Genomic DNA, 26,394 nt, shown 5'->3' with positions numbered 1-26,394 from the left:
TAAGATTGCAGATTCTACCTTTTGGAGAAAAGATGACTCTAGTTGATATTAACTCAATATATAACTACCAAGTGCGTGTAATTTAAGAGAATATTCAATATACTATAGTGTGTAGGTAAAAAATTGAAAAGGAATGGTCCCAAGAACACATGTAAGACTCAAGAAAAACGCATTGATTATTAAATGTAAAGGAAAGAAATTGCTTTGCAATATAAATGAACGGACCAAAGTGCAGCCTTGACTCGGCACACTTGAACTGAACTCATATGTTTACAACATAGGACTACAAGGATGAAGATGAAATACCTCAGCAGCATAAAAACAAATAATCCTACAAATATAATTACAAAGAACTGCTTATTCCCATGTGTATTACATAGGCTCACCTAACTCTGGACACTAAAGCTACACGGAGGCTCTGTGGAGAATTCACAGGATCATGCCGGAAGAAGATTTTAAGTATCACTCCAATTATCGTCTTCTCCATCACTTCCAACAACCTGGATAGAGAATGATTAAGAATTAAAGGAGTTTGCTTTTATAAAAAAGGTTGTATTTCCTAAGAGAAGAGTTCTAGCCTTTGTTTTTCTTTAATGAGAGATCCATGGGGGAAATGGGGTCTTGGGTGTGAGAAAGAAGTTGATACCTGACGGATTGCGTTTGCCTTCTCCAGAATTGCACTCACACTTGTTGGAAGCCCAGTTGCTTGGGTTTGTTTTGCGGTAACCGTTGGTCTGAGATTGAATGACTGAAACCACTCAACATAGGTAGCAAACAAAGATTAGTGAATCTTCAAATTGCATTCAAAGTCAACAACATACACAGTTTTGAACTATGTACATCTAATTATAACTAATCCAGAACCTGGTTTACTTTAAAAATCCTAAGTAAAATAAATAAATAAACAAATATGACTGTATGAGTATATAACTGATCACCTTTGTTCTGATCTGGTGTAGGAAGTCTTCCTTCTCTTCCATTTCCTTTCCTTTTGCAGGCAGAGAGGCTACTCTTCGCACATCAATCTGTTGCAGGTCCAACCTCTGCATATATAAAACACAGATATGATTCTTATCCAATACATCTATGTACTATTCTAGTTGTGGTAATGCAAGGCAATTAAGCGTTGTAAAACAACCTTGCTTTTCAATCCAAATGCAGGCTCAATAACTTGATCCTGATTAAGCGGGGCAGGCTTAGGTTGATGCAAGATTGTAGCTGCCTGAAGTTTCTTATCAACTGTGTAATTAAGGCCTTCAGGTAAAGAACCTTCCCTACCATCTGTCAGATCAGAAACTGATCTCATAGGCTGCCATCTCTGTGGTGGGACGGATGGAGGTGGTGGCATAGGTTGCTTTGGGGAATGTCGTTGTAGAAGAGATTGTGAGGTGGAACAATTTCCTGATTCTTGCTTAACTGGAGGTCTAAGTGTCTCCAGAATAGGGAGGTCATAAAAATAACCAGATGGTGATTGTTCAAAGCCATGTTCGGAAAATGGTATTTGACCTCCACCACTATCATATAGTTCCTCCTGGGTGATTAGCCTATTATCAAATGATGTTGAAGTAGACTCTGTTAATGAGATTCTCCGTAAAGCATCATATACTTCATGGTCCTTTGTACTGGAAGATTCACCAGATTCCCACTGCTCTGAGTTTGATTCTGACTGATGACTGAGACAATCATCCGATGCGTAGGGAGATGATCTGCAAAATGTGTCATTATCGGAGTCTGAACTCATGTCATGCAAGGGAATAGCAGCATCAGGTACCAGCTGGAAGGATGGAAACATATCACTGCCACTTTCTTGCCTTGTGCCCCTATCAGGAAATCTGAGTTTCAACTTATGAGTCTCAAAGCCATCTACAGGCTGGAAAGATATTTTCATATGCCCAAGGGGTGGTGACCAAGAGGGTGACATAATTGGAGAGCCAGTTCCAGAAAGATCAATAGTCTTCTGAGAGAATGTTCTAGCTGTAACATTTTCACAGTGATTCTTCTGTTCTGAAACCCCGGAAGTCATGGAGCTGGCAGAATTGGAGTTGTTCTCCCAACCAAGTGATAATTTCCGCTGAAAACCATTTACAAGCAATCTATTTCCAAGTGTAAGTATCCTAGATGAATTATTAACATTCTCTTGACCAATGCTAGTACGTAGGGAATCAGGAGCAACTGGTAGTACAGTTCCGGATGGCACTGTATCAGACTCATTAAAATGACTATCTGGGGGACTGTTTATGTTGTTCGGATGACATGAGTGATTTGATTTCTCTACTCTGGCATCTAAATCAACTGATGAATATCTTGAGGATGTTTTCGTAACAAAGACACCACCATCTTGATTATCATGGTACCTCATAGAGTGTTGACTTTCTTCCCTATTTTTTAGGCCATTCTCTGTCACACATGTTCTGGCATGCTTTTCATCCACAGGACCATTATTTTGTCTTGGAGTGCCAATTGTATCATCTTGAGTCGTTGTAGAAACTTGACTAACAGCTTTTAATACACTGTCCGGAGGTTTTGAGGGCTCAAGTCCTAGCAAGCCACCATTTGTCCAAAACTTTACTGACGTGACACCAGAAGGTTCAGGGGGAGGTTTTGGAGGCTCAGGGCATATGACCTTATTGATCACTCCTGCACCATTCTCCCTAGAGACTGATGATGACAACTTGCTAACTGATTCTACATCTGTCGTCTCAAGAACATCACCATTTTCATTTAAATTACCATGTGCAAGTACCGATTTTACAGTTCCTTTAGATACCTGTGGAGACTCTAAGTGGGCATTACATTCTGAGGTGTTCAAGTGGAAAGCATCTTCACATGTTACCTTGTCCAAGGAAACGCAAGCTGCAGAATCATGATCGCTGGGCACTGCACTAGAGTAATCCCCAAAAATATCTTTTCCAGCAGGAATTTCACCAGCTTCAGATGTCAAATTAGGCGAGAGGCTATCAGCATACTTAGCTATGACTTCAGGCATAGCATCCTCTACTACCTTGGTCTTCAAATAAGAGTCTAGATCCAACTGTTTTCTTGTTTGACAATCTAAATCACTTTCAGATTCAGACTCAATGGTGTTAAGTGCATCCACAAAATTGTCAGTTTCACTGTCAATGTCATCAAATGGGACATCATCATAGTTTGACATTTGCATTTTTTTATTTTCCAGCAGCCAAACTATTTGCCCAACAGTGCCACGAGGAACAGCTGCTCTTATCTGAGCATCTGTACCTACATTTGCAGAACGTGTTTCTAAATTTTCATTGCCATTACACTTCTGGCGGATAATTTCCAATGTGTCCATCTCTCTATCCGAAGTACTGCACGACGGAATGGGACAAGTTTGTTTCTGAGAGAAATCACTTCCAATTTCATCAGATACAACCCAACTCTTTTCATCTGGGGAAGCAAAATCAACGGAATCTCTCTGATTCATTTTCTCCAAAAGCAAGTCTATTTGATCACCAGTGTCAACTGTAACAGCAGCTGTTATCTCAGCATCTTTACCTGCATTTTCAGAATGTGTTTCTAAATTTTCATCACCATTACACTTCTGTGGGGTAGTTTCCAATGTGTCTATCATTCTATCCCAAGTACTGCAAGATGGATAGGGACAAGTTTGCTTCTGAGAGAAATTGCTTCCAGTTTCATTAGATACAACCCAAATGTTATCATCTTGGGAACCAAAATCAGTAGTATCTTCCTTATTCTTCCTCTCCAATAGAATATCTATTTGCTCAACAGAGTTAAGAGTAACAGCAGCTGTTATCTTAGCATCTGCACATACATTTGCAGAATGTGTTTCTACATTCTCAACATCATCACACTTCTGTGGGGTAGTTTCCAATGTGTCCATCTTTCTATGCAAAGTAGTGAAAGATGGACTGGAACATGTTTGGTTCTGAGAGAAATCACTTCCAGTTTCATCAGATACAACCCAAATCTTTTCATCTGGGGAAGCAACATCAATACCATTGTCTTGATTCGTCTGTGATGGGGAAAATAAGGATTCTTTGGACGCCAGCTCAAAAGGTCTTGCATTATCATCCCGAGTAACAGAATATAAAATGTAGGCATTGTGTTCCTCTGATAAGCCATTCCCAACATCAACACATGCATCCCCATTGTTGTTTTTATCAGGAATATCATAATCAAGGGAACCATTGGAATGTAATGGAGCAGAGAATGACAGTCTAGACTCATCCTCTTCAGGTTGTGTCTTTCCGTTCCATGTGGCACTATTGTGTTCCTCTGAATAGCCATTACTAATATCACCATATACATCACTTTTTTCATCAGGATGAGCAGAATCAAGGGAACCATTGGAGTACATCTGTAATGAATTAGAGAATGACTGTCTAGAATCGTCTTCTTCAGGTTGTCCCTGCTTATTCCATGTGGCATGAGATGATAAATGGTCACTTTGCTCTTGTGATAAACTAATACTGACACTATTATCACCACTTTTCTCATCAAAAGAGCAGTAGTCTAAGGAATCATCATGGTGACTCTTTAACAGAGATGACATCTCCTTAGCTTTGTCTTCATCAGGGTGCATCAAAGAACTTGGGCATGAAACACCTTCTTCACGTGCAGATCCATATATAGAATCAAAAGAATGTGACAGCTCCTGAAGGTCAGATTTTAACATGGCTTCACCATTAGTTGATATTCTCTGGGAAGGGGAAGTTTGTCCATCAAACTTTCGTGATTCCATTCTGCAAATTTAAGAAGGAAACATCAACATTTCTTTCTCCCTCAGTAACAAAAGCTTCCCCCCCCCCCCCCCCCCACCCCCACCCCCACCCCCCAAAAAAAAAAAAATGACAACAACAACAACAACAACAATAAAAGAAAAATCCCTCAAAACTCCTAAAAGAAATTTGTTGAAGTCACATAAGACAACAGACGTACCTACTATAATTGGATAATGATGATGCACCACGTGATACTTCTCTGTTCTTTTGCCACGATCTCTTTTTCTGGTCAATGTCATAACTCATTTAGGGCACAATTTCATAAACATCACAAGAATCAAAAATCAAGTTTACTATATGTCATAAAGTATAGAGTGGCATTAAACTAGAGAAAACGGTATTTCTTTTAAAGTCTGTATACACAATCAGATGTCTAGCATTTATTATATGTACTTCATATTTATGAAGTATGGGGATGTAATTAAACAAATGTAATGAGTACTTTCCTTACAGGTTGCATACACACTTGGATAACTAGTTTTTAAGGCTTTCCTTATTGGGATAGTTCAATTTACTGCATATTTATTTGCTTGTATTTGTTCTTTCTATAATTTTTAAGTTTCATATTATAGATATAGGATTAAATTGTTCATATACCCCACTGTCTCTCACTTCCAATAAGAACTTTCAGTAGTTCCTAAAAAATATTAGTAAGTCAAAAATATTTCTAAGGCATGATACATTAACAAGTTAAAATCATTATTCATTAAGCCGTTAAAACTTAGTAGGGAATATCTGAAGACATACCTTAATTTTTCGACCTTTCTTATCTTTTAGGACTTTCTCAAGATATGCTTCATCAGAACCAGCGGATGCTCTCTTAAAGAAAGTTGGATCAGAGTACCTTTTTAAGCAAGATCCAGGACCACCAGCATCAAATCTGAAAGACAAAACATAATAAATAGTTGTGCTAAATAGCCATCAAGCACAAAAAGAAGTGAAACCATATCTTATAAATTTCAAAATTCCCATACTTGTCTAGCAGGTGCAAGCGTGGGGGCCCATGGCATTCTTCATAGGAATCCATAATGAACCTGGGCAAATCACTGTATATAAAATGGTTTTCTTCACAATGAATACGAGTATGCCAATTGGAACCTGCAAACCAACTGCATTCTGTAAGGAGTTTGAAAACCCAGGAAAAAAATATGTTGCTTCAATTTTCAAGGGTAAATGCAATCAGGATAAGTGCAACAAAATTCAGGATTTCAAGATTAAAAAGCATGAAAGCTTAGAGCCTCATGATCATTCTTTCCTACATTGTTCAATAGGGTGGTGCTGGGATGGATCACAATAATTGGAATAGGAGAAAAATGCATCCTACCAGAAGAGTAGGAAAAATTATTGAATTGGAATAATGAGCTTGCAAGCAAGATGGGGAATGAATTTGGAAATAACTTCAGAAACTATTAAAGATTTGTAAATAAGTTAGAAGTGTATTTAGTCCTATAGAGTTTGCAACTAATAGTAAGAGTAGCAAGGTTTTTTTTTTTGGTACATAGTGATGAGTGAAAACTGTAATAAAAATATTGAAAGGGAAGATTTCAATTAGGTTTAGTTTAAAAACACCATAAAATCTGTTTAGTCTGTTGGTAATTCTGATGATCAAGTCATCAAGGAGTCTTAGGAACAAAATAGTTGAGCAATGAGTCCTACCAGCTGTGTAAGCAAAATGCAAGTGACTTTGTTGCGCTAGTATTGATTTCTCAAGTGAAGGAAGTGCAGTTTCAATACGTTGCACACGAGCCATCAGCTTATGGCTTCTAGAGGACGTAATCGTAACTTGCTCCTGCAAACCATGAAAGACCTCTGCTGCAAATCTACACATTGAGAAGGTCCATGAAATCTACTTTTAGAATCTATCATGAAGACTTGACTAGCAATATATTCAATTCATCCACAACAAAGATCAAATGATTTTAACAAAAAGAAGTTGTTAGATGCATCTCTAACCCAGTTCAATACTGTCTCAAAGTAGAGGACAAATATTAACACCATTGCAGCAGGAATAATTAGATTCATTCTATTCTTTTCCCTCTTTGTACAGTTTATGACTTTATGCACAATTTTTTCACATTCTTTTTTAGCAACATCATGGCATATAGTCCTCCTATTTGATAAGTGTATAGCAGTTAAAATTGACAGTACAAGCCTTCCCAAACCCGACCAAAAATGTTATAAATGAATAAAGAAAAAGCAAAAGAATTTGCATCAATACATCTCAAAATGAAAGTGCTGGGAATAAACTTGTTTGGAAGTTAAATCACACAGGCTTTTGAGCAAATTGCCCTTATCACATGCAATCAAGATTACAAACCAATCTAAAACCTACGTGTCATTTACAAATTCCATACACCCTGGAAGAAATAAAAAGAGGGGAAGAGAAATTAAAAACAAAAACCGTCTTCCAAAGAACTATACTTGACTAGGTTTTGCAATTACTTGGTAAGGTAGAGAAATTTACTAGAAAGAAGAGGGGGGAAAATAGGGAAAAGAGACATGAGAATTGAGAATCCAACTTGGAAGTACAAGAAGATAAAAAGCACCTAGGTTTGCAAATTTTCCAGTTCGTGCAATTATTTACCTACTGCGGAGTACATCCTAAATCCCATTTGTCTTAAAATTGCAGTAAAATCACTTTCAGTACTACCTACACCTCTTCCATAACAAACTACTCACATTTATAACACTCAATCAAATGAATCTAAATCCGGATTAAAATTCCCAATTCATCTAAACAGTCCCAAACTTCCAATGTAGCTTTCGCATTACAGTGCCAAATAAAATACTCCGTAATTAGTAACCAAAAACTTGAAAATTGAAATGTTTACTTAATTCCATTACCGAAAAAGCACTAAACTCTCCAATTGCATAAAATTCAAACAAAATTGAAAACAACATACTCAGCAAGATCGCCGAGCTGGCGCAAGATGCCGACGAGTCCAGAGACGGCGACGCCGTCGAGCACCGCCTTCGGATCCTCCTTGTCGGCCTCCCTGTACAACTCCGTCGCCCCCAGCGAGAACTCATTCCTCACGCCAACTCTCACCAGCGGCATCTCTTCAGTCTTCACTTCCCCCTCTAGATTTCTACGCACCTACTGGTAACGCAATGCGATGAAGAAAGACGCATAAATACAGTATGGACAAAAAGGAGTGTAATAAATGAAGGAATTAGGAGGCCATGGAAGTGGAGATTAGTTGAGGATTGAGGCAGCTTAGCTGACAAGAGAGCGACCGATATACAGACAGAGAGAGAGAGAGAGAAAGGTGATGCGTATGGGAGTTCTAGAGAGAGAAAATGCAGAGAGCAGTGTAGAGAGGGAGCAAAGAGAGAAAGAAGAAGGCATCGCCAACTCTTGAAGCCATTCTTCAGTAGGGGGGGGGGGTTAGGGGTGGGGGGGAGGGGAGGGGACTTTGCTAATTTCTATGATTAGTGATTGCAAATTTACAGGGGAGAGAGAGAGAGAGGACAGCGGTTGCGAAAAGACAAAAATATCCTTGTCGTTCGGAAAAAGTGACTCTTTTGTCCCGGAATGTGTGGGGTTAATGTGAAATTACGGAAGTAGCCTTCGAGGTTTTACTATTTTTTAAATATGTTCATTTTGTGAAATTTTCAATAATTATTCTATGCATCGTAGTCCACACAGTTATGTAGACTACAAAGTAAAAAATGTATTATTTAAGTACTAAAAGTATATTATTTTATATAAATATATTTTTTTATTAATAAAATATGATCTTATTTGATAAATAGATGTTAGCTGATTGGGTTAATTAGATGATATAACTAGTTGATACATTAGTTGATTGTAGAAATGTGTTTGATAAATGAACTGTAAGTTGATAGCTGTTTGGTATAATTTCTTTTCTCAAAAAGTTAATTGAAAAAGTTATTTTGATTAGCTTTTTGAATTTTAACATTTTAGAATTCAAAAAACTAATTAAACAAATACTTATATTGATTTTTAAAGTAAGTCAAACAACTAATAGTGATCAAATAAGCAAAAATTAACCTATAAACTAATTATTTTACCAAACATGGTCTCTACTCTTTTTATGGTCCACACAACATAAAAATTTGCTGAAATTCCATGGCGGTGCTGAAAATTTTGGTTCCCAATAATATATTGGGCATAAAAAGAAAAAATAAAATAAAAAAATAAAGCTCTTTTAACTAGTTGACCGTTATTTCAATAAGTTTTGAAAAAATACAAATAGGACGGGTTATTTTGCTCTTCTAATTAAATTAATTTTTCTTTGAAAGAAATTTTAAATTTATGCGGTTCCTAATTGTAAATGTAAATTATAAAATTATATCCTAATGTAATACATTTTATTATTTTAATTATTCGAAAGAAATTTCATCTTTAAAATTTTTTATTAATAGGAGGAGACCCCGAAAAGGTTATTGCCTCCTCACAATAACCGAGCGTTGTTTGGTTGCTCCCACGTCCCAAACATCACATAATAGAGTGTTTGGTAAGATAAAATTGTAATTCTATTCTTATCAAAGTTCATGGAATTGCAATTCCGTGATTTGACGGGAGGAAATTACAATTTCACATAATTACAATTCTCTCTAACCATGAAACTGCAATTCTTCTTCCAAAAGGCTGAACCCCAACCCTAAGGGCCGCCCCCCACACCCCAGCCCGAAAAATTTTTATTAATTAACCTTTTAAACAATTATTTTATCTCCCTATGTATTATAATTCCATGATAAATAATTATTTTATCATTTTTATGATTATCGTTTTATTCATTTCTTCCCTTTCAATTCTTAATCATTATTATTATTATTATTATTATTATTATTATTATTATTATTATTATTATTTTGGGATCAAATGGGTATGTATTTGTGACTTGGGCGGAGACTGATAAATTTTATAAATAGGACAAATTAAAATTTCTACTTTTAGCAGTTGGATAGTCTATTATGGAGTATAAATCATTTTACTAATTTGATAATATATAAGACAAAATGATAATGAAAGAAACAATATAAGTCTTGTTATGAGAGAGAAAGTAAATTACTAAATTGTATTTGTAAGAAAGCAACATCAATGGCAAATCAAGAAAAAAAACAATTATATTGTATTTGTGTAAATTAACTTTAACTATACGTAACATGAACATCAGTACGATTATACGATGTTATGTACTTATTTTTCACTCCAATAAATTTTGTTTTTATAATATATTCACACCCCCCCCCCCCCCCATCCTAATTGAATAACAAGAGTGAATTATAAATCCTTCAAATAAATTGTCAAATGGACAAAACTTAATTCTCGTACCTAAAGGTTATGAGTTTAATTCTTGTTAATACTCTTTTAATTGAGCCTATCATAAAGGGTAGTTTTTTTGAGTTAACTAGTGCACACGACAACTCTTAGATAGTAATTAATTACAGGTTTTCTTCATCACACCATTTCGGTCGAGTCCTTATCAACTCGAGTATGAAATTTATGAGATACAATACAAATTTATTACATACTTCAATTATGAATTGCAATTTTAGGTAGGTAGGGTAAGAGTTAATTCAGTCAGTTCCCATATTTGTGTTAGAGCATCTCTTTCTGGCCTGGTTTTGTACACATGCTATGTCTCTAAATTATTCATGAAATAAAAAGGAAAATTAAATGAAAATACAGCAAAATGTACGAGGAAAGTAAAGGACAAGGTACATGTAAAGTGAACCACTACATCCATTAAATAATGAAAGAATGAGACAATAAAATTTTGTAATTTTAGATGTTGTCCAAGTATATATATATTTGAGGTGGAAGCATAAAAGCAAGATATCGTGTATTATGAGCAAATCGTTAACAGTGTAATTCCATCATTTTGCAGGGAAAGAGGGTGGTAGGGTGGGTGGGGGTGGGTAAGGGTGAACAACATTAAAAAGGACTTATATTTATGTTTTTTTTTTTTTTTTTAAAATAAAGGTTTGCTTATGTGATTTCTTAAATTCAGATTTATTATAGTTATCGATTTAAAATAATATATTGTACCTATAATAAAAGATGATTATTTTTTTTTTAGTAGTTAAGAAAATGTTAAAATTATTTAGAATTCAAATTTTAAGATTTTAATAAATTAATACTTTTATTCCTAAATTCTTTAAACTTTAGATTTTTTTTTTACAAGTAAAATTAATGTAAAACAAAGAGTTAATTCTATCATTTCTCCTAAATTTATAGTTGATAGTACACTTTTAGTCTTTTTTTAGAACATCTCATTTTGGTTTTAGTATTATTGTGACATGACCTTTTTGGTCATTTGTCTACAAAATTGTTAAAATGTCATTAAATACATGGGCATTTTGATCATTTTTTATACAAAGTGGGTTGACCCGCTATATATATATATATATATATATATATATATAATCCTTAATTGAACGCCGAAATGCCTTGTATTTAACGGCACTTAAACGATTTTGTTGATGAAAATCAGAAATTGATTGTACAATAATACTAGGAACAAAGTGTAATGTTCTATAAAAAGGACTAAAAGTAAATTGTCACCTATTAATTTAGGACAAAAAAATTGAATTAACTCTAAAACAAATATATCATTAAAAAGTTCTAATTGTGATTTTTTTAAAAGAGTTAATTCCACCAGATGTCAGTTGTCTTTGGTGGCAATTCCAAATTTAGTTCCAGACTATCAGTTTTGTCATTTAACATCCCACACTATTAGTTTTTGGACACTTTTAGTCATTCTCATGACTTTCCTTATTTTTAGTAAGGCCATTTTTGTCTATTCATATTTTTCTTTTGTTATTTTTCTTCTTTAAATCAATTTAATTGATTTATGACCTAAAGTTCTAAATAATTAAACCAGCTGAAACTGAAAAACATAACAAAAGAAAAATATGAAAAGTCAAAACTGCCCTTATTAAAAAATAGAAAAAGTCATAAAAGGACTAAAAGTGTCTAAAAATAATAATCTGGGATGTTAAATGCAAAAATGATAGTCTGGGACTAAATTTGAAATGCGACAAAAAACAAAGGACCTTTGATAGAATTTACTCTTTTTAAAATGACACACATGAATTCTTTCTCTTTTTTTTTTTCTTTTTCAATTTTATTAACATACAATTACCATTGTTGCATGTTCGATAAGTTATTACTACATGTTCATTAAGTCACTACTAGAAATTTATTATTGTAAGTTCATTAATAAGGCCCTGTTTGGTAAAAAAATTGGCCTATAGGCCAATTTTGGCTTATTTGACCACTATTAATTGTTTGATTTAGTTAAAATATCAATATAAATGTTTGGTTAATTAGCTTTTTGCAACTCCAAAAGGCTAAAATTAAAAAAGCTACTCCTAGCAACTTTTTCAATTAGCTTTTTGAGAAAAGAAATTATACCAAACAGCTATCAGCTAACAGCTAATTTACCAAACACTTTTCTACAATCAGCTAATGTTATGAACTATTTATACTCTCTAATTAACACAATCAGCTAACAGCAAACAGCTATCAGCTAACAGCCATTTTACCAAACAGGGCCTAAGTCATTACAAGGTGTATATATAACATTTTTCTCCCCTCTAATTTACAAAGAATATTCGCCCAAATTTTGCATTTTTTTTTGAAAAATAAAATTTGCATCTTTTACTCACTTGATGCATATTATTCAAATTTGCCAACATAATATTGCAGTTAATACTATATCTTTACCAAAAATTTCCTCCATGTAAGATAAAGAAAATAAAGATATGCATGTTCACCTTCAATATTATTTATTTAATCATAATATAATATTTATAATAAATTAAATTAATAATAATAAGTTAATTATAAATATATTCGAGTATCATATCACACAAGTTAATATTTTATAAAAAATAACTTTATAATAAAATTCTTTTCATTTAAAAAAAATTGAGTTCTCTAATTTTCAACTAAACACCAAAAAATATTTTATTTTCTAAAAAAAAGGACCATTTTTCAAAACATGTTTTCAAATGGATCATTAATGCCTTGATCAATTATACAAATTATCACATTTGATCACTGATTTGTCAAGATTGCGAAATGAAAGTAGTCATTGATGTTGGTTTTAGGACTTTTGACAGCCCACAGAAGGCCAAAACAACTGATAGGCCGGTGGATTCACATGTAAAATAAAGTAGAAAAGATAAGTAGAAAGAGAGATAGAAATAAGAATGGACACAAGGATTTTTACGTGGAAATCGAAAAGTAAAAACTACAGACCTTTTTAGGCGATGCCAAGCCTAAAGTTTTAACTATTTTGTAGGGTCATTTGTACAAGTTGTATAGCTATTTTGTATAGAGTGTATGATATAAGAATGTGGTTGCCTCTCTTTCTTTTATGTACTGGAACTTCTCTTCTAGTAAAAATGGAGCTGTCTGAGTGAGAGTCGAAGAGTAATATAAGAAGAGTAGTGAGGAAGAGTGATATGTCTTTCTTGTGGGAGAAAGAATAGTGTGTCCCCCCATTCTTGCCCTTCACATCACCTTTATAGCAATAGGATGATCATTGTGTAAAGATTGTAGCCGTTGGGTAAATTAGTGAGTGATTAATAGGGTAATAAATAGGTCATTAGTGGGATAATAAGTTGGGTGTTAGGATGAGATAGATAAATAGACTTTAATAGGATAATTAATGGGTGATACTGGGGTTTTAAATGGATAGTTAAAGACTAAGACTATGTGGTCTAATGGTATTCGGGTTGGACTTTCATTTGGAAGGTTGTGAGTTCGAGCTTCAGTGGAGGCGTTATTGGCTCTTTGTGTCTCAGTAGGTTGAGAAAGTAAATGAACAGGATCGTTATATCGTGGATCAGGGTCACATACGTCGTTTCGGTTAAGCTGGTGGAGAGTTTACGCGACGGACACCGTTCTGTCCGTCCAATCTCGTTACAACTTTTTTGTTTTTTGTTTTTTTGTTAACACTTGTGTTTATATATATTATGTTAAGAGTTTATGTGTATTTAACTATAAACTTCCGTACATTATGAATTTCAATTCCATATCTCGGTAGACAGAAATGATATTACTAAGACTTATGATTATGTGTATTATGTTAAGACTTCATGTGTATTATACTATACAGTTTTGTACATTATGAATTTCAATTCATACCCCAGTAAACATAGATGATGTTTCTAAAACTTGTGTTTATGTGTATTGCGTTAAGAGTTTATGTGTATTCAACTATATAATTATGTACATTATGAATATAAATTCATACCTCACTAGACAGAAATGATATTTCTTAGACTTGTGTTTATGTGTATTATGTTAAGTGTTTATGTGTATTCAAATATACAATTCTGTACATTTTTTAATTTAAATTTTGTACCTCAGTATACAGAAATGATATTTCTTAGACTTATGATTATGTGTATTATGTTATAAATTTATGTGTATTCTACTATACAAGTCTGTACATACGAAACATGGAATATTTTTAAAGAAGTTAACATAAACAGAAAACGAAATTTAAAAAAACGTAAATAAATTAAATATGAACAAAACGACATCATTTTAGACCAGAAAACACAATGCATTGTGCACCCTGGTCCACGATATAATTTGCCGATGTAACAATTTTTATAAAAAGTTAGAGCCTAAAATACTTAACAGACAAAATTAACATTACAGTTACCTTAGAGATTAATTCACCATACACTTATATAATGGTTCTCGAATCAAACATGACTATCTACTTATAATTAAAAGATTAAAACTTCTATTTTAACTTTCAAAATTAGTAAAATGTTAAAAGATTAGATTTTGATCTAAAGTTTCTCTTCATTAATTTTTAAAAAATATATTTTAGATGATTAGAGAAACTCGCACAGTCACTACCTAAGAGTGTGCACAGAAAAATTATGTGCGATGATCTTAACCAAATAACCAATAATGTGTTGGCAAGAATCAAACTCATAACTTTCAGATGATACGAATAAAATCATGTTTTACCCAAACACCTCTTTCAAAAATATCTTCATTAAATTTGATTCATATCTACTATCTACTATACTAATAAGAACCCAAGAGATTTAGACCTATAATGGGTAGAAAAAATGGCGGTCAAAATTTTTAATCAAATGAATGGCTCAGATTGATCAGGTTTTAATTTTTCCTTAAGATTTCCTAATTTATCCTTAATGAATATGATTATCCGTTAACTTTTCCGTTAAATATTATCTTTTCCGTTAATTTCTGTAGTTCACTGTTAACTTACTCATTGATTTCAATAAGAAAGGTTTTAGGTTCGAACCTCATCCCAATCAAAGTTGGCATAATTAGTACTTTATTTTACTCTTATTAAATTAAAAATAATAATTTAGTAGCTACAACAAAAAATAATACATATACATTTCTTTAATTTAGAATTATGTGTCTACAATGTCTTTATTCAAAGAAAATTATTCATTATTAATCTACTATACTAATAAGAGCCCAAGAGAGTTAGGCCTATAATGGGTAGAAAAAATGGCGGTCACAGATTTTAATCAAATGAATGGCTCAGATTGATTAAAAGATTGATAAGATATAAATTTTACACTAAAATTTCCTAAAATATCCACACACCGTTACTAATTCCGTTAAAATTTTAAGAATTGCCGTTAGTTCACCGTTAACTTACTCATTGATTTCAATAAAAAAAAAAAAAAAAGGTCTTAGGTTCGAACCTCATCCCAATCAAAGTTGGCATAATTAGTACTCTATTTTACTCTTATTAAATTATATAAATAATAATTTAGTAGCTACAACAAAAAATTATAGATATGCATTTCTTTAATTTAGAATTATGTGTCCACAATGCCTTTATTCAAAAAAAAAATTATTCATTATCAATAAATTAAATAAGAGAAATAATTGTGTTAGTTATATTGTCTTTATTTCTCTACAATATAAAAATTCTTTATATTCAAATTTATTAATTGATTATATTCGCTACATTGTCCTTACAATGTCTTAATTCAGTGAAAAAAAATTATTCATTATCAATAAATTAATTAAGAGAAATATTTTCATTAGTTATATTGTCTCTATTTTTCTCAAATGTAAAAATTTTTACATTCAAATTCATCAATTGATTATATTCACTACATTGTCTATTATCTTTTTTTGTGCACTATTTTTCTAATTAAATATCAAAGTTATAATACAAAATAATGCTATATATTTATTTACCAAGTATTTTATTAATACCATGAAAAAAATTAAAAACTATATAATTAATAAAGCCAACCATATTAACTACTTGAGAGATTTTGTGACAAAGAGAGTATTCAAATCACACAACAAATTGAAGTGATAACTACCTTGCAATGTCCTTGTTTGACAATCAGCAGTTAGCGGATTATATTAGCGGATTTGACCAACGAATTTATTTAATTATTAACATTGGGTAGAAAAACTGACCGCCAAATTATTAAATCAAATGAATGGTTCAAATTGTTCAGGTTTTAATTTTTTTAAAAGTTTTTTCTAATTTATCCTTAATTATATGATTATCCATTTAACTTTTCCGTTAAATACCGTTAATTCACCGTTAGTCTAATTCTAATATTAACGTCTAATATAGAATTATAATTACACCATTAATCTAATTCTAATATTAAAGTCTTAATAGAACTTAACCACAAATCCTAATGTCAAAATCTCCTCAAACAATATTAATATATATTTAATATTTTATGCCCTAATTTTTATTTGTTCTCCCTTATGTCCCGTATTTGGTTTCAACCATACCTATACAATTATTTTATTGACAATTATAATCAATCTTGACTATATTATCTTGCATTTGTAAACTTAGAATTACCTATTTAACCCGCACGGGCTTAGCTCAATGGTTTAGTGGGCAGTATTTGGGAGAAGAAACCAAGGTTTGAACCTCGGCGGCGGCAGTGCGGGAATTATGTTCAAAGTGGACAAATTCCTTGTTCGCACCAGCATTTGGTCCTGTCTGCTGAACCATTGAGTCACCGTGATTTACAACTTCCCACAATGCTCTGTCGGGTCGGAGTGTGGGGGGCCCTTGGGGTTGGGGACTCAACCTTTGGGAGAAGAATTACCTATTTAAATACGCAAATTCAACCTTCAATTATCTATGCATGAACAATTTCAATATAATATTGCCTTAATATACTTTAAAGTACTTATTTAAAAAAAAAAAAAACATTGGGCATTATCCCAATCGCGCAATGCGTGTAAAAAACTAGTAAATTAAATAAGAGAAAATAACTTCATTAGTTATATTGTCTTTATTTTTCTCCAATATAAAAATTATTTACATTCAAATTCATCAATTGATTATATTCGTTACATTGTCCCTACAATGTCTTTATTAAAAAAAAATATTATTCATTATCAATAAATTAATTAAGAGAAATAATTTTATGAGTTATATTGTCTTTATATTTCTCCAATGTAAAATTCTTTACATTCAAATTCATCAATTGATTATATTCACTACATTGACTATTATATTTTTTTGTGCACTATTTTTTAATTAAATATCAAAATTATAATACAAAATAATGTTATATATTTATTTACCAAGTATTTTATTAATACCATGAAAAAATTAAAAAGTTATAATTAATAAAGTCAATCATATTAAGTACTTGGGGGATTTGTTGACAAAGAGAGTATTCAAATCACACAACAAATTGAAGTGAGAATTACCTCTCAATGTCCTTGTTTGACAATCAGCAGTTAGCGGTTAGCTTTAGCGGATTTGACCAACGAATGATATCAACAGTTGGTAAAAAAATATTTAAAAAAATTAACTGTTTAGATTAACATGTAAAACGACCTAAGGGTATACATATAATAATAATAATAATAATAATAATAATAATAATAATAATAATTGTTTAAAAAAAAATAATTAAGTCAATCATATTAACAACTTGAGCTATTTATTGACAAAAAGAGTATTCAAATCACACAACAAAATTGAGGTGGGAAACTACCTCGCAATGTCCTTGTTTGGCAATCAGCGGTTAGCTCTTCAATATTAGTATATATTTAATATTTTATTCCTTAATTTTATTTGCTCTCTCTTATGTCCCGTATTTGATTTCAACCATACCTATACAATTATTTTATTAACAATTATAATTCATCTTGACTATATTATCTTGCATTTGTAAACTTAGAATTACCTATTTAAATACGCAAATTCAACATTCAATTATCTATGCATGAACAATTCCAATATAATCTTGTCTTGATATACCTTTAAAAGTACTTATTTAAAATAAAAATAGAAACATTAGACATTATCTCAATCGCGCAATGCGCATAAAAAACTAGTATTACTATATATTTCATAAAATGATAACATATATCTTAATTTCATTTGTGTAACCGGCCCCTTCACAAATGAGAATGCTTTCCTATTAATTTTTCTGACTTTTGACCTCGAGCACAGTTGTCACCTTTCAAAGTCCATCTACGTTTGTCTTTAATATCTTTTTATAGTCTTTTTGGCATACTTGCTTCCACATTTATTGCTCCAATTAGAGGTGTGTCCCAATATACTAGCATGACTTCATTTTTTACTTCAACTTTGCTAGCCATGTAGTGACTACCTACCAATTCAAATATATTTTGGTTAATTTTGTTGGATAATTTGTGCCGAAACAATGAAGCCTGAACAGGAAGATGGTGTGGGACAAGAACACGAATAGGAATTCGAAACAGATAGGAAGTAGAACTCTGTGCCGTGTTTATGAAAACACTACCTTAAAAGCATATAGTAGCCTGTTGGAAGCGTGCCGGAACTGTCACCGGGAAATTTACACTTTCAAGGTAGTGTTTTCATAAACACGGCACAGAGTTCTACTTCCTATCTGTTTCGAATTCCTATTCGTGTTCTTGTCGCACACCATCTTCCTGTTCAGGCTTCATTGTTTCAGCACAAATTATCCAACAAATTTCAATTCGAAAACAGAGACGAATTCGTCATAAAAGAATATAAACGATTAAGTTTTTTAATTATTTTTAAAAAATTACCAAAACATTATTAAGTCGTAAAAATAATTATAGTATATACATTTTTTTAGTGATAACATGTTGAATAAATCAAATTCGTTTTAATTGTACTTTTTATCGCTTGAAGAGAGTTTAATGGAGATTTTTTTAATTAAATGAGAGAACTCATAACAAAATCAACTAACAATAAGATTTTCCTTTTGCTCTTCTTATTCTCTTGATTAAACTGAAGAAAAAAAAAAAAGACTTTGTAGCAACCTGAGGGAGATAATCTCCATCCTCAAATGCCACTATATATGAGAAATAATGTAGAATGTCATTAGCATCCAAAGGGCGGATCAAGAAATTTTTTTCAAGTGGGGTAAAATATTAAACAAAAGATAATTAAAAAAAATAAAACACTTAGGAAACACAGCTATAAATATTTTTGAATATGGATGAAAAAATAAAATGCATCAAAATTTTATATTATAAAAAATATTCCCAACGAAACAAAATATGAAACATAATTATTTTGATAAAATGATTCTAATAGAAAACACATTATAAATCACAAATATTATTATTAATATATATAAAAAAATGATAATTGTTGGATATGAACGAAAAATAAAATATATCAAAACTTTATAAAAAGTATTCTTTAACAAAATTATGCGACACAATAGAAGGTATAAGTAGATTCAAACTCTTGACCTTTCTTAAGTTAAAAGTGTGATTCATCAACTTGTCTAATTCATCTTTTATTTCCTATTATTTGGTGGTGTTCTAATTATACTCTAAACATGTACTATATATATTTACAAGAGTTATATATAGAGGTAAGGTGGGGGAGGGGGGCAACAGCCCCATTGTGGGTCTGTCCATGAGCATCCACATACAACACTCGAATGAACCTTATCTCTAATTGTGACGTTGAGCATTAGAGAATTACGAGAAAAATTAAAAGGAATAATATTATCACTAAAAAAGAGGTGCTTGATTTAAAAGGTGGATGTTAGAATTTTAGAATAAAATGACATTGTAAGTAGCTATTTTGTGGTATAAATATATATGGATTCAGGTTTTTCGTAGTGAGACGAATTGATATATTGTACGCTCAAAGCGAATAATGGGTGAATGAGAAATTGATTCTCAAAGTAGACTCATTCGAGTTCAAAAATGAAAGTGGAAAGATTTTGATAAAGCACTTGTCCCATATTGGGTTGGGAAGTAGATTTGCACCACTATATATACAAGAGCCTTTTAGAAAGAGGTTAAATTATATTGGATAGAGGCTCTCTCACACGCGCGGGGTATAAATCAAATCAAAATGAGACTTCCAGCAAATGAAGGTGCTTTGAGTTTGTGAACTCCAAAAATCTGTGTTTTCTCTCTTCCTCTCTCAACTCTTTTCTTACGAAAACTTTGTCAACACTTCCGTATCTCTCTTCCTCTCTCAACTCTATTCTTACGAAAACTCTGCCAACACTTCCATAAATAGACGAAGTGCTCGACCTTTGTTCTAGTTCGCTGGACTTTTTGTTTGAGTGCTCAAACTTAAAGTCGTGATCCATTTTATCCTAAGAGACTGATGCTACAACGCTTCTAGCACCCTTGGAAGGTAGCAAATCGGTTTTAAGGAAAGTGTGTGTTACACACAACTTGGATCTTTCCTTGTTCTTTCTTCTCGTTGGGTTTATTTTCTAAAATCAAAACCCATTTTTGTATTTATTTATTTTATATAAATAAATGTGTTTTTCTAAAATTAAATTTCATTTTCACACACACATGTTTATCGACTTATTTACCACCTACTGTGGGGTACGACACTTTTTCTTTTTAGTTTGATCTCACAATTATTATGTTTAAAAATAAAAAGTAATCATTGAGTTAAAAATCAATTAGATTTCATTTTTTACTGCAGAATATGTGTAAATTTTAGCATATATTCATGAATTAAAAGTGAAATAATGATAATAATAATTGAAAAGCTAAAGGGATCAAAGCAAAAATAAACTTTATATATATACAAGATAATTTCTTAAGTTTGAAATTTTGAATCGCAAAAATTCTTCACCGTTTCTGTTCTGAAAATTGATGGATCAGATAAGATAAATTACAAAATATGTTTCAATTAACCTATAAACTTCCAAATACTTGTATACTAGTATCCATAAGAATGCGGAGTCCACCAAAACATATCTAAAGATCTCACTTACTATAACTTCCACTCAACAAATGCATGATTTAAGAAACAATTAATGCGACACAAGTATAACCAATCCACGGGGCTTTAGATTCTTATTATATTGTTAGGAATTAAGTAGAATTTCTTTAGAGTTAATGTCACATGGGGTCCTTCGAGTATAGTAATTTTGTCACTGAACGTTTCGTTCTAAATTTTCAAATTGACCATTTGTGATCCTTCAACTTTCAAATTTAATCATTCATGGTCTAAGTTAACCACTCATGCATGGTCCTTCAACTTTTAAAATTTAATCAGTTCTGGTCCTCTTGAAAGGACCATGGTTGGTTAAAATTATTTAATAATTAAAACACCATGGATGATTAACTTGGACCACAGTCCACAAATGGTAATAATTTGAAAGTTGAAGGACCACAGATGATCAATTTAAAAGTTTAGGACTAAACATGACAAAATCACTATACTCAGAGGATCTTTAAAGAGTAAATGACCACAGATTATCAATTTAAAAGTTTAGGACTAAACATGACAAAATCACTATACTCAGAGGATCTTTAAAGAGTAAATACCACCTATGGTCCCTTGAGTTTGGTGGCATCGCCATCAATGGTCCCTAACTTCCGTAATTACCATCTGTCATCCTCCGAGCTGTGAAAAGTTACCTTCTAGCGTCCTTCCGTTACTTCCTTCTGTCTCAGCCGTCAAAATGGAGGGTAATATTGTCATTTGACTTATACGAAAAGAGTAAATACCAACCAAGGTCCCTCAAGTTTGGTGGTTTGGCCATCTTTATTCCCAAGTTTGGGTGCTCAAGGATGGAATTGGATATCTTAGCAAGATTCTGTTGTCAAACCAAGGTCACTCGAGTTTAGGCACGACCTCTCAAATTGACCGCCTCCTCTGTCCACCTACGCCTCTTCATTTCCTCCGCGACTACGTTTCCCCCAACAAGCCATGCCTCATCTCCTCCGCCATCAACCACTAGCCCGCCACCACTCTCTGGCACTCTACCCAGTACCTCCTCGACGCCCTCTCCTCCTCCACCGTTTCCCTCCACCTTACCCCAACCGTCCGAGCTGACTCCGTTACCTCCCTTCCTACCTCCCCTTCTTCCCTCTGCTTCGCCTCAGCACATGTCGAGCAACTCTCTTTCCCTGATGCTCTGTCAAAGGTTCTCCAATCCGACAACAGTTCCACCATTGCTTACCTGTAGCAACAGAATGATTGCTTCCGTTTGGAGTATGAGGCTCTCGGTTCGGACTGTGAGTCCCATTTTTCCTTGGCATCCGAGGCCCTGGGATGCCTTCCTAATGCTGTGAACCTCTGGATTGGGAATGATTTGTTGGAGACATCGTTCCATAAAGATCATTATGAAAACCTATACGCCGTGATCACTAGGGAGAAGCATTTTCTACTTCTTCCTCCCACAGATTTCCACAGGATGTATATTAGAGAGTATCCGGCTGCTCAATACCACTATTCACAGGTTTAAATTTCTTCTCTCATTATCATTTCATAAATTTTTTTTTGTGTGAATATATATGAATTATGCTAATATGTAGGCAATGGCGTTGAGAGAAATTGAAGAGGATAATACTATACATTTGTAAATTTTCTTTAATATTGTATAGGAGAAGAGGGAGTTCGAGTTGGAAGTTGAGAAACCACCAACTTTCTTTAATATTGTTTGGCCAAGTTTGAGACTAAAGATGGCCAAACCACCAAACTCGAGGGACCTTGGTTGGTATTAACTCTTTTCGTATAAGTCAAATGACAATATTACCCTCCATTTTGACGGCTAAGACAGGAGGAAGTAATGGAAAAACGCTAGAAGGTAACTTTTCATAACTCGGAGGATAATGGATGGTAATTACAGAAGTTGAGGACCATTGAAGGCGATGCCACTAAACTCGAAGGACCATAGGTGGTATTTACTCATCTTTAAAAGTATGAACTCAATAGGAATTATAATATTCTTAAATGTATGATTTAAAATCGGTAAATTATAGAAAAATAAACGAAAGTTATAAATAGGGACATCACCATGTGCATATTTGATTAAGAAAGAAAATAAAATTGCAACCCATACGCGCGCCATTATTAAAGAAATCAGGATGCCAAATTAATCATTTTATAATTTGAATTTAGCCAATTCTGTATTGGAGATGACTTAGCTTCCCCTTTTTTCCTTTTCATTTGTTAATTTGCTCGAATAATGATTATAATGGTACAATTAGTGTCTTTTAATCAATTAATACAATAATATAACTATATCCAAATACAACTGCTTATATCATTTGATTTAATTAATTAATGAGAATAAGCTTTCACAATTTTCATAAAAAGCACAGTTACCATCTATTCGATCATTCGAGATAATTAATGACTATAAAATATGAGGAAAAAAAAAGAAGAGAAAATGCAATGACATTTTTTTTTAATTATTACAAACTTTGAATGTGCACTGATGTGTTACTATGTAACAAACTTGAATGCACAATTAATTATTTGTTACTCCGTAATATATAACGATGTAATACAACTTTACATATAATTATTGAATGCACTTTGTAGCTAGCTTTATAGTGTTGCTCGTTGCACTTTCACAATTTTCATAAAAAGCACAATTAACACTTTCGCAACTAATTATCTTTGTGTGAATTTTTCTAATGCAACACAACTTCAATCCACTTTCACGAGATCATCATTAATTAATAGCATCATTAATAAAGTTGAACCAAGTTGCTCATACTATTCGCTTGATAACCAAAAGTTTTAAGTTTAACTTTTAGTATTGGGAGTGACATATTTATTAGGACTCTATGTATATGAGTCTGTTTAGAACTTCTTATCCTTGTCACACTGTGACTCTCTACTTCTTATCATTGTCACACTGTGACTCTCTATTCTATATATTCACATCATCTGATCTCATTGTAATTAAGTTCAGAAAATATAATACAATCAGTTCTCATCTGGTATCAGTTAGCTAGGGTTTTGTGATTCATAAAATTAAGAAGATGCAGCGCTGTGATGGCAACCTTAATTACCGTGGAGGTCAGCAACGTGGCTTCGATGATCCGTGTCAAATCTGTAAAGGTTTCGGCCACACAGGAGTCAATTGTTTTTGGCGCTATGATGATCCGTGTCAAATTTGTAAACGTTTTGGTCACACGGGAGCCAATTGTTTTTGGCGCTATGATGATCCGTGTCAAATTTGTAAATGTTTTGGTCACACGGGAGCCAATTGTTTTTGGCGCTATAATGATCCGTGTCAAATTTGCAAAAGTTTCGGTCACACGGGAGTCAACTGTTTTCGGCGATATTCAGGGGCTCCGGGTTCTCAGGCTAATTTGGTGTTTCAGAATGGTTTAGTTGCTAAAACCTCGTCAAATTCTCATACTTGGGTTCCGGACACTGGAGCCACAAATCATGCAACTCCGAACATCGCTGCCCTTTCTACATCGGAGAAGTACACTGGTAATGACACTTTACGTGTCGGTGACGGTATGGGTTTATCTATTAGTCATGTTGGCCATGCCTCTTTTAATACCCCTTCTAGATCATTTACATTGTCTGATATACTTCACGTTCCGCGTTTGTCTAATTCTTTATTATCTGTTCAGAAGTTTGCATCCGATAATAAAGTCTTTTTTGAGTTTCACCCCTCATTTTTTGTTGTAAAAGATATCAATACCAAGGAAATACTTCTTCGGGGCAATAGTTCGGGGGGACTATACACACTTTCATTACCTAGTTCGTCTCCGTCAGCGTTTATTTCCGCTCGTGCCTCGGCTTCCACTTGGCACAATCGTCTAGGTCATCCTCATAACCGTGTTCTTAGCCATATACTTCGTTCTTGTTTGGTTAGTGGGTCTCGTGATAATATTCGTTGTCATAATTCTTTATGCAATGCGTGTCAATTAGGCAAATCTGCCCGTTTTCCCCTCCCCCGTGTTGCTTCCTCTAGTTCTCAAGTCCTAGATCTTATTTACACAGACATTTGGGGTCCTGCGCCCACTTTATCTACTTCTGGCTTCCGTTATTTTGTGATCTTTGTGGATGACTATTCCCGTTATACATGGTTCTTTCCTATGAAATTAAAGTCTGATCTTTATGTCATCTTTGATAAATTTCGTACTCTTGTTGAACAGTCCTTTAATTGCAAAATAAAGGCCATTCAGTCTGATTTAGGTGCTGAGTACAAAAAGTTGCATTCTTTGTTTGTTCAATTAGGAATTCAACATAGACAATCCTGTGCCTATACACATGAACAGAATGGTCGCGTTGAACGAAAACATCGTCACATTGTTGAAACTGGTCTGGCTCTTCTAGCTCATGCCTCTGTTCCTTTGAAATTTTGGGATTTTGCCTTTGAGACTGCTGTCTATTTAATTAACAGAATGCCATCTTCTGTATTAAATAACTCCAGTCCTCATCTCCTGTTACATAAATCCCCTCCTTCCTATCTTTTTCTTCGTGTCTTTGGGTGTTTATGCTACCCTCATCTTCGACCATATAATCGTCATAAGATGTCATACAGGTCTTCTCCATGTGTCTTCCTAGGTTATCCTGAGTCCTTTAGGGGGTACAGATGCATGGACTTACATACTAATAAGATTTACACATGCAGGCATGTCAGATTTGATGAAGAAGTTTTCCCCTTTGCTACTAAAACTTCTTTGCAGGATCTATCTACTCCGTTTTCTGGACCTTGGGTGGAATCTGTTCTCAGTCACAGCACACCTATTCCTGCCGTGTCCAATGATGAGCTGCCAGAACCGCCGCTACCTGTTTCATTCGAACCAGCCGTGGTTCCTGGACAGGCTGCCTTGTCGGGTGATCCTGTGGAGCCTGTTGCTCGCCGGCGAGGCCGTCCACGTGGGCGGTCCATCAGGCCCAATGTCTGTACTCACTCTATGGCCACTCGCAGCAATTCAGATGCTCCTCTTTTTGCTCTAGCAGCTCAAGTGCATCCCACGGAACCCACATGTTACTCTCAAGCTGTCAAATATCCTGAGTGGCGTGAAGCCATGGACCAAGAATTCAATGCTCTCCTGCATAACCACACATGGTCTCTAGTTCCACCCACTGCAGGTATGAATATTATTGGCTGTAAATGGGTGTTTCGTACGAAGAGAAAGGCTGATGGTGCTATTGAAAGGCATAAAGCCAGGCTGGTTGCGAAAGGTTTTAATCAGGTTCCAGGTCAGGACTTCTTCGACACTTTTAGTCCAGTGGTAAAGCCTACGACTGTAAGACTCCTTCTATCTCTAGCTTTATCATCTGGGTGGTCTATCAAACAGCTAGATATTCATAATGCTTTTCTGAATGGTAATCTGGCTGAAACAGTTTATATGAAGCAACCCCCTGGTTATATTGATGCTAACTTCCCGAATCATGTTTGTTTGTTAAAAAGATCTCTGTATGGGTTAAAA

General features: G+C 33.6%; 1 protein-coding gene and 1 pseudogene across 3 annotated transcripts; one reads left to right on the top strand and one right to left on the bottom strand.

The window, feature by feature from the left end:
• Positions 1–152: 152 nt before the first annotated feature.
• Positions 153–8,141, bottom strand: LOC109153974 (protein SCAR3). 3 transcript variants are annotated; one of them, XM_019301859.1, is made up of 9 exons: positions 7,667–8,141; positions 6,420–6,583; positions 5,738–5,861; positions 5,511–5,643; positions 4,921–4,988; positions 1,139–4,727; positions 939–1,043; positions 647–748; positions 153–500 (listed from the first exon to the last, which is right to left on the bottom strand). In XM_019301859.1, exons 1-9 carry the CDS (start codon positions 7,819–7,821, stop codon positions 456–458), a joined length of 4,485 nt encoding a protein of 1,494 aa, XP_019157404.1. In that variant the 5' UTR covers positions 7,822–8,141; the 3' UTR covers positions 153–455. The 3 variants fall into 3 exon arrangements, with proteins under 3 accessions (XP_019157404.1, XP_019157405.1, XP_019157406.1); XM_019301860.1 differs by having other exon boundaries at positions 1,139–4,724; XM_019301861.1 differs by lacking the exon at positions 7,667–8,141 and having other exon boundaries at positions 5,738–5,872; positions 6,420–6,502.
• A 10,297-nt stretch (positions 8,142–18,438) lies between these two features.
• LOC109153921 lies at positions 18,439–22,617 on the top strand (annotated as a pseudogene).
• Positions 22,618–26,394: the final 3,777 nt, after the last annotated feature.

This window comes from Ipomoea nil, unplaced genomic scaffold (assembly GCF_001879475.1).
Source record: "Ipomoea nil cultivar Tokyo-kokei standard unplaced genomic scaffold, Asagao_1.1 scaffold2565, whole genome shotgun sequence".
NCBI lineage: Eukaryota > Viridiplantae > Streptophyta > Magnoliopsida > Solanales > Convolvulaceae > Ipomoea > Ipomoea nil.
This window is presented reverse-complemented; position numbering and strand designations above follow the sequence as displayed.

What these genes read in the sequence shown, in the direction of transcription:
- LOC109153974 (XM_019301859.1), bottom strand. Translation starts at nt 7,821, where the DNA reads ATGCCGCTGGTGAGAGTTGGCGTGAGGAATGAGTTCTCGCTGGGGGCG. An exon ending in CGCTTGCACCTGCTAGACAA is followed by an intron (nt 5,644 to 5,737) that starts GTATGGGAATTT and finishes TTTGTCTTTCAG; the next exon opens with ATTTGATGCTGGTGGTCCTG. An exon ending in CATTTGGATTGAAAAGCAAG is followed by an intron (nt 1,044 to 1,138) that starts GTTGTTTTACAA and finishes TTATATATGCAG; the next exon opens with AGGTTGGACCTGCAACAGAT.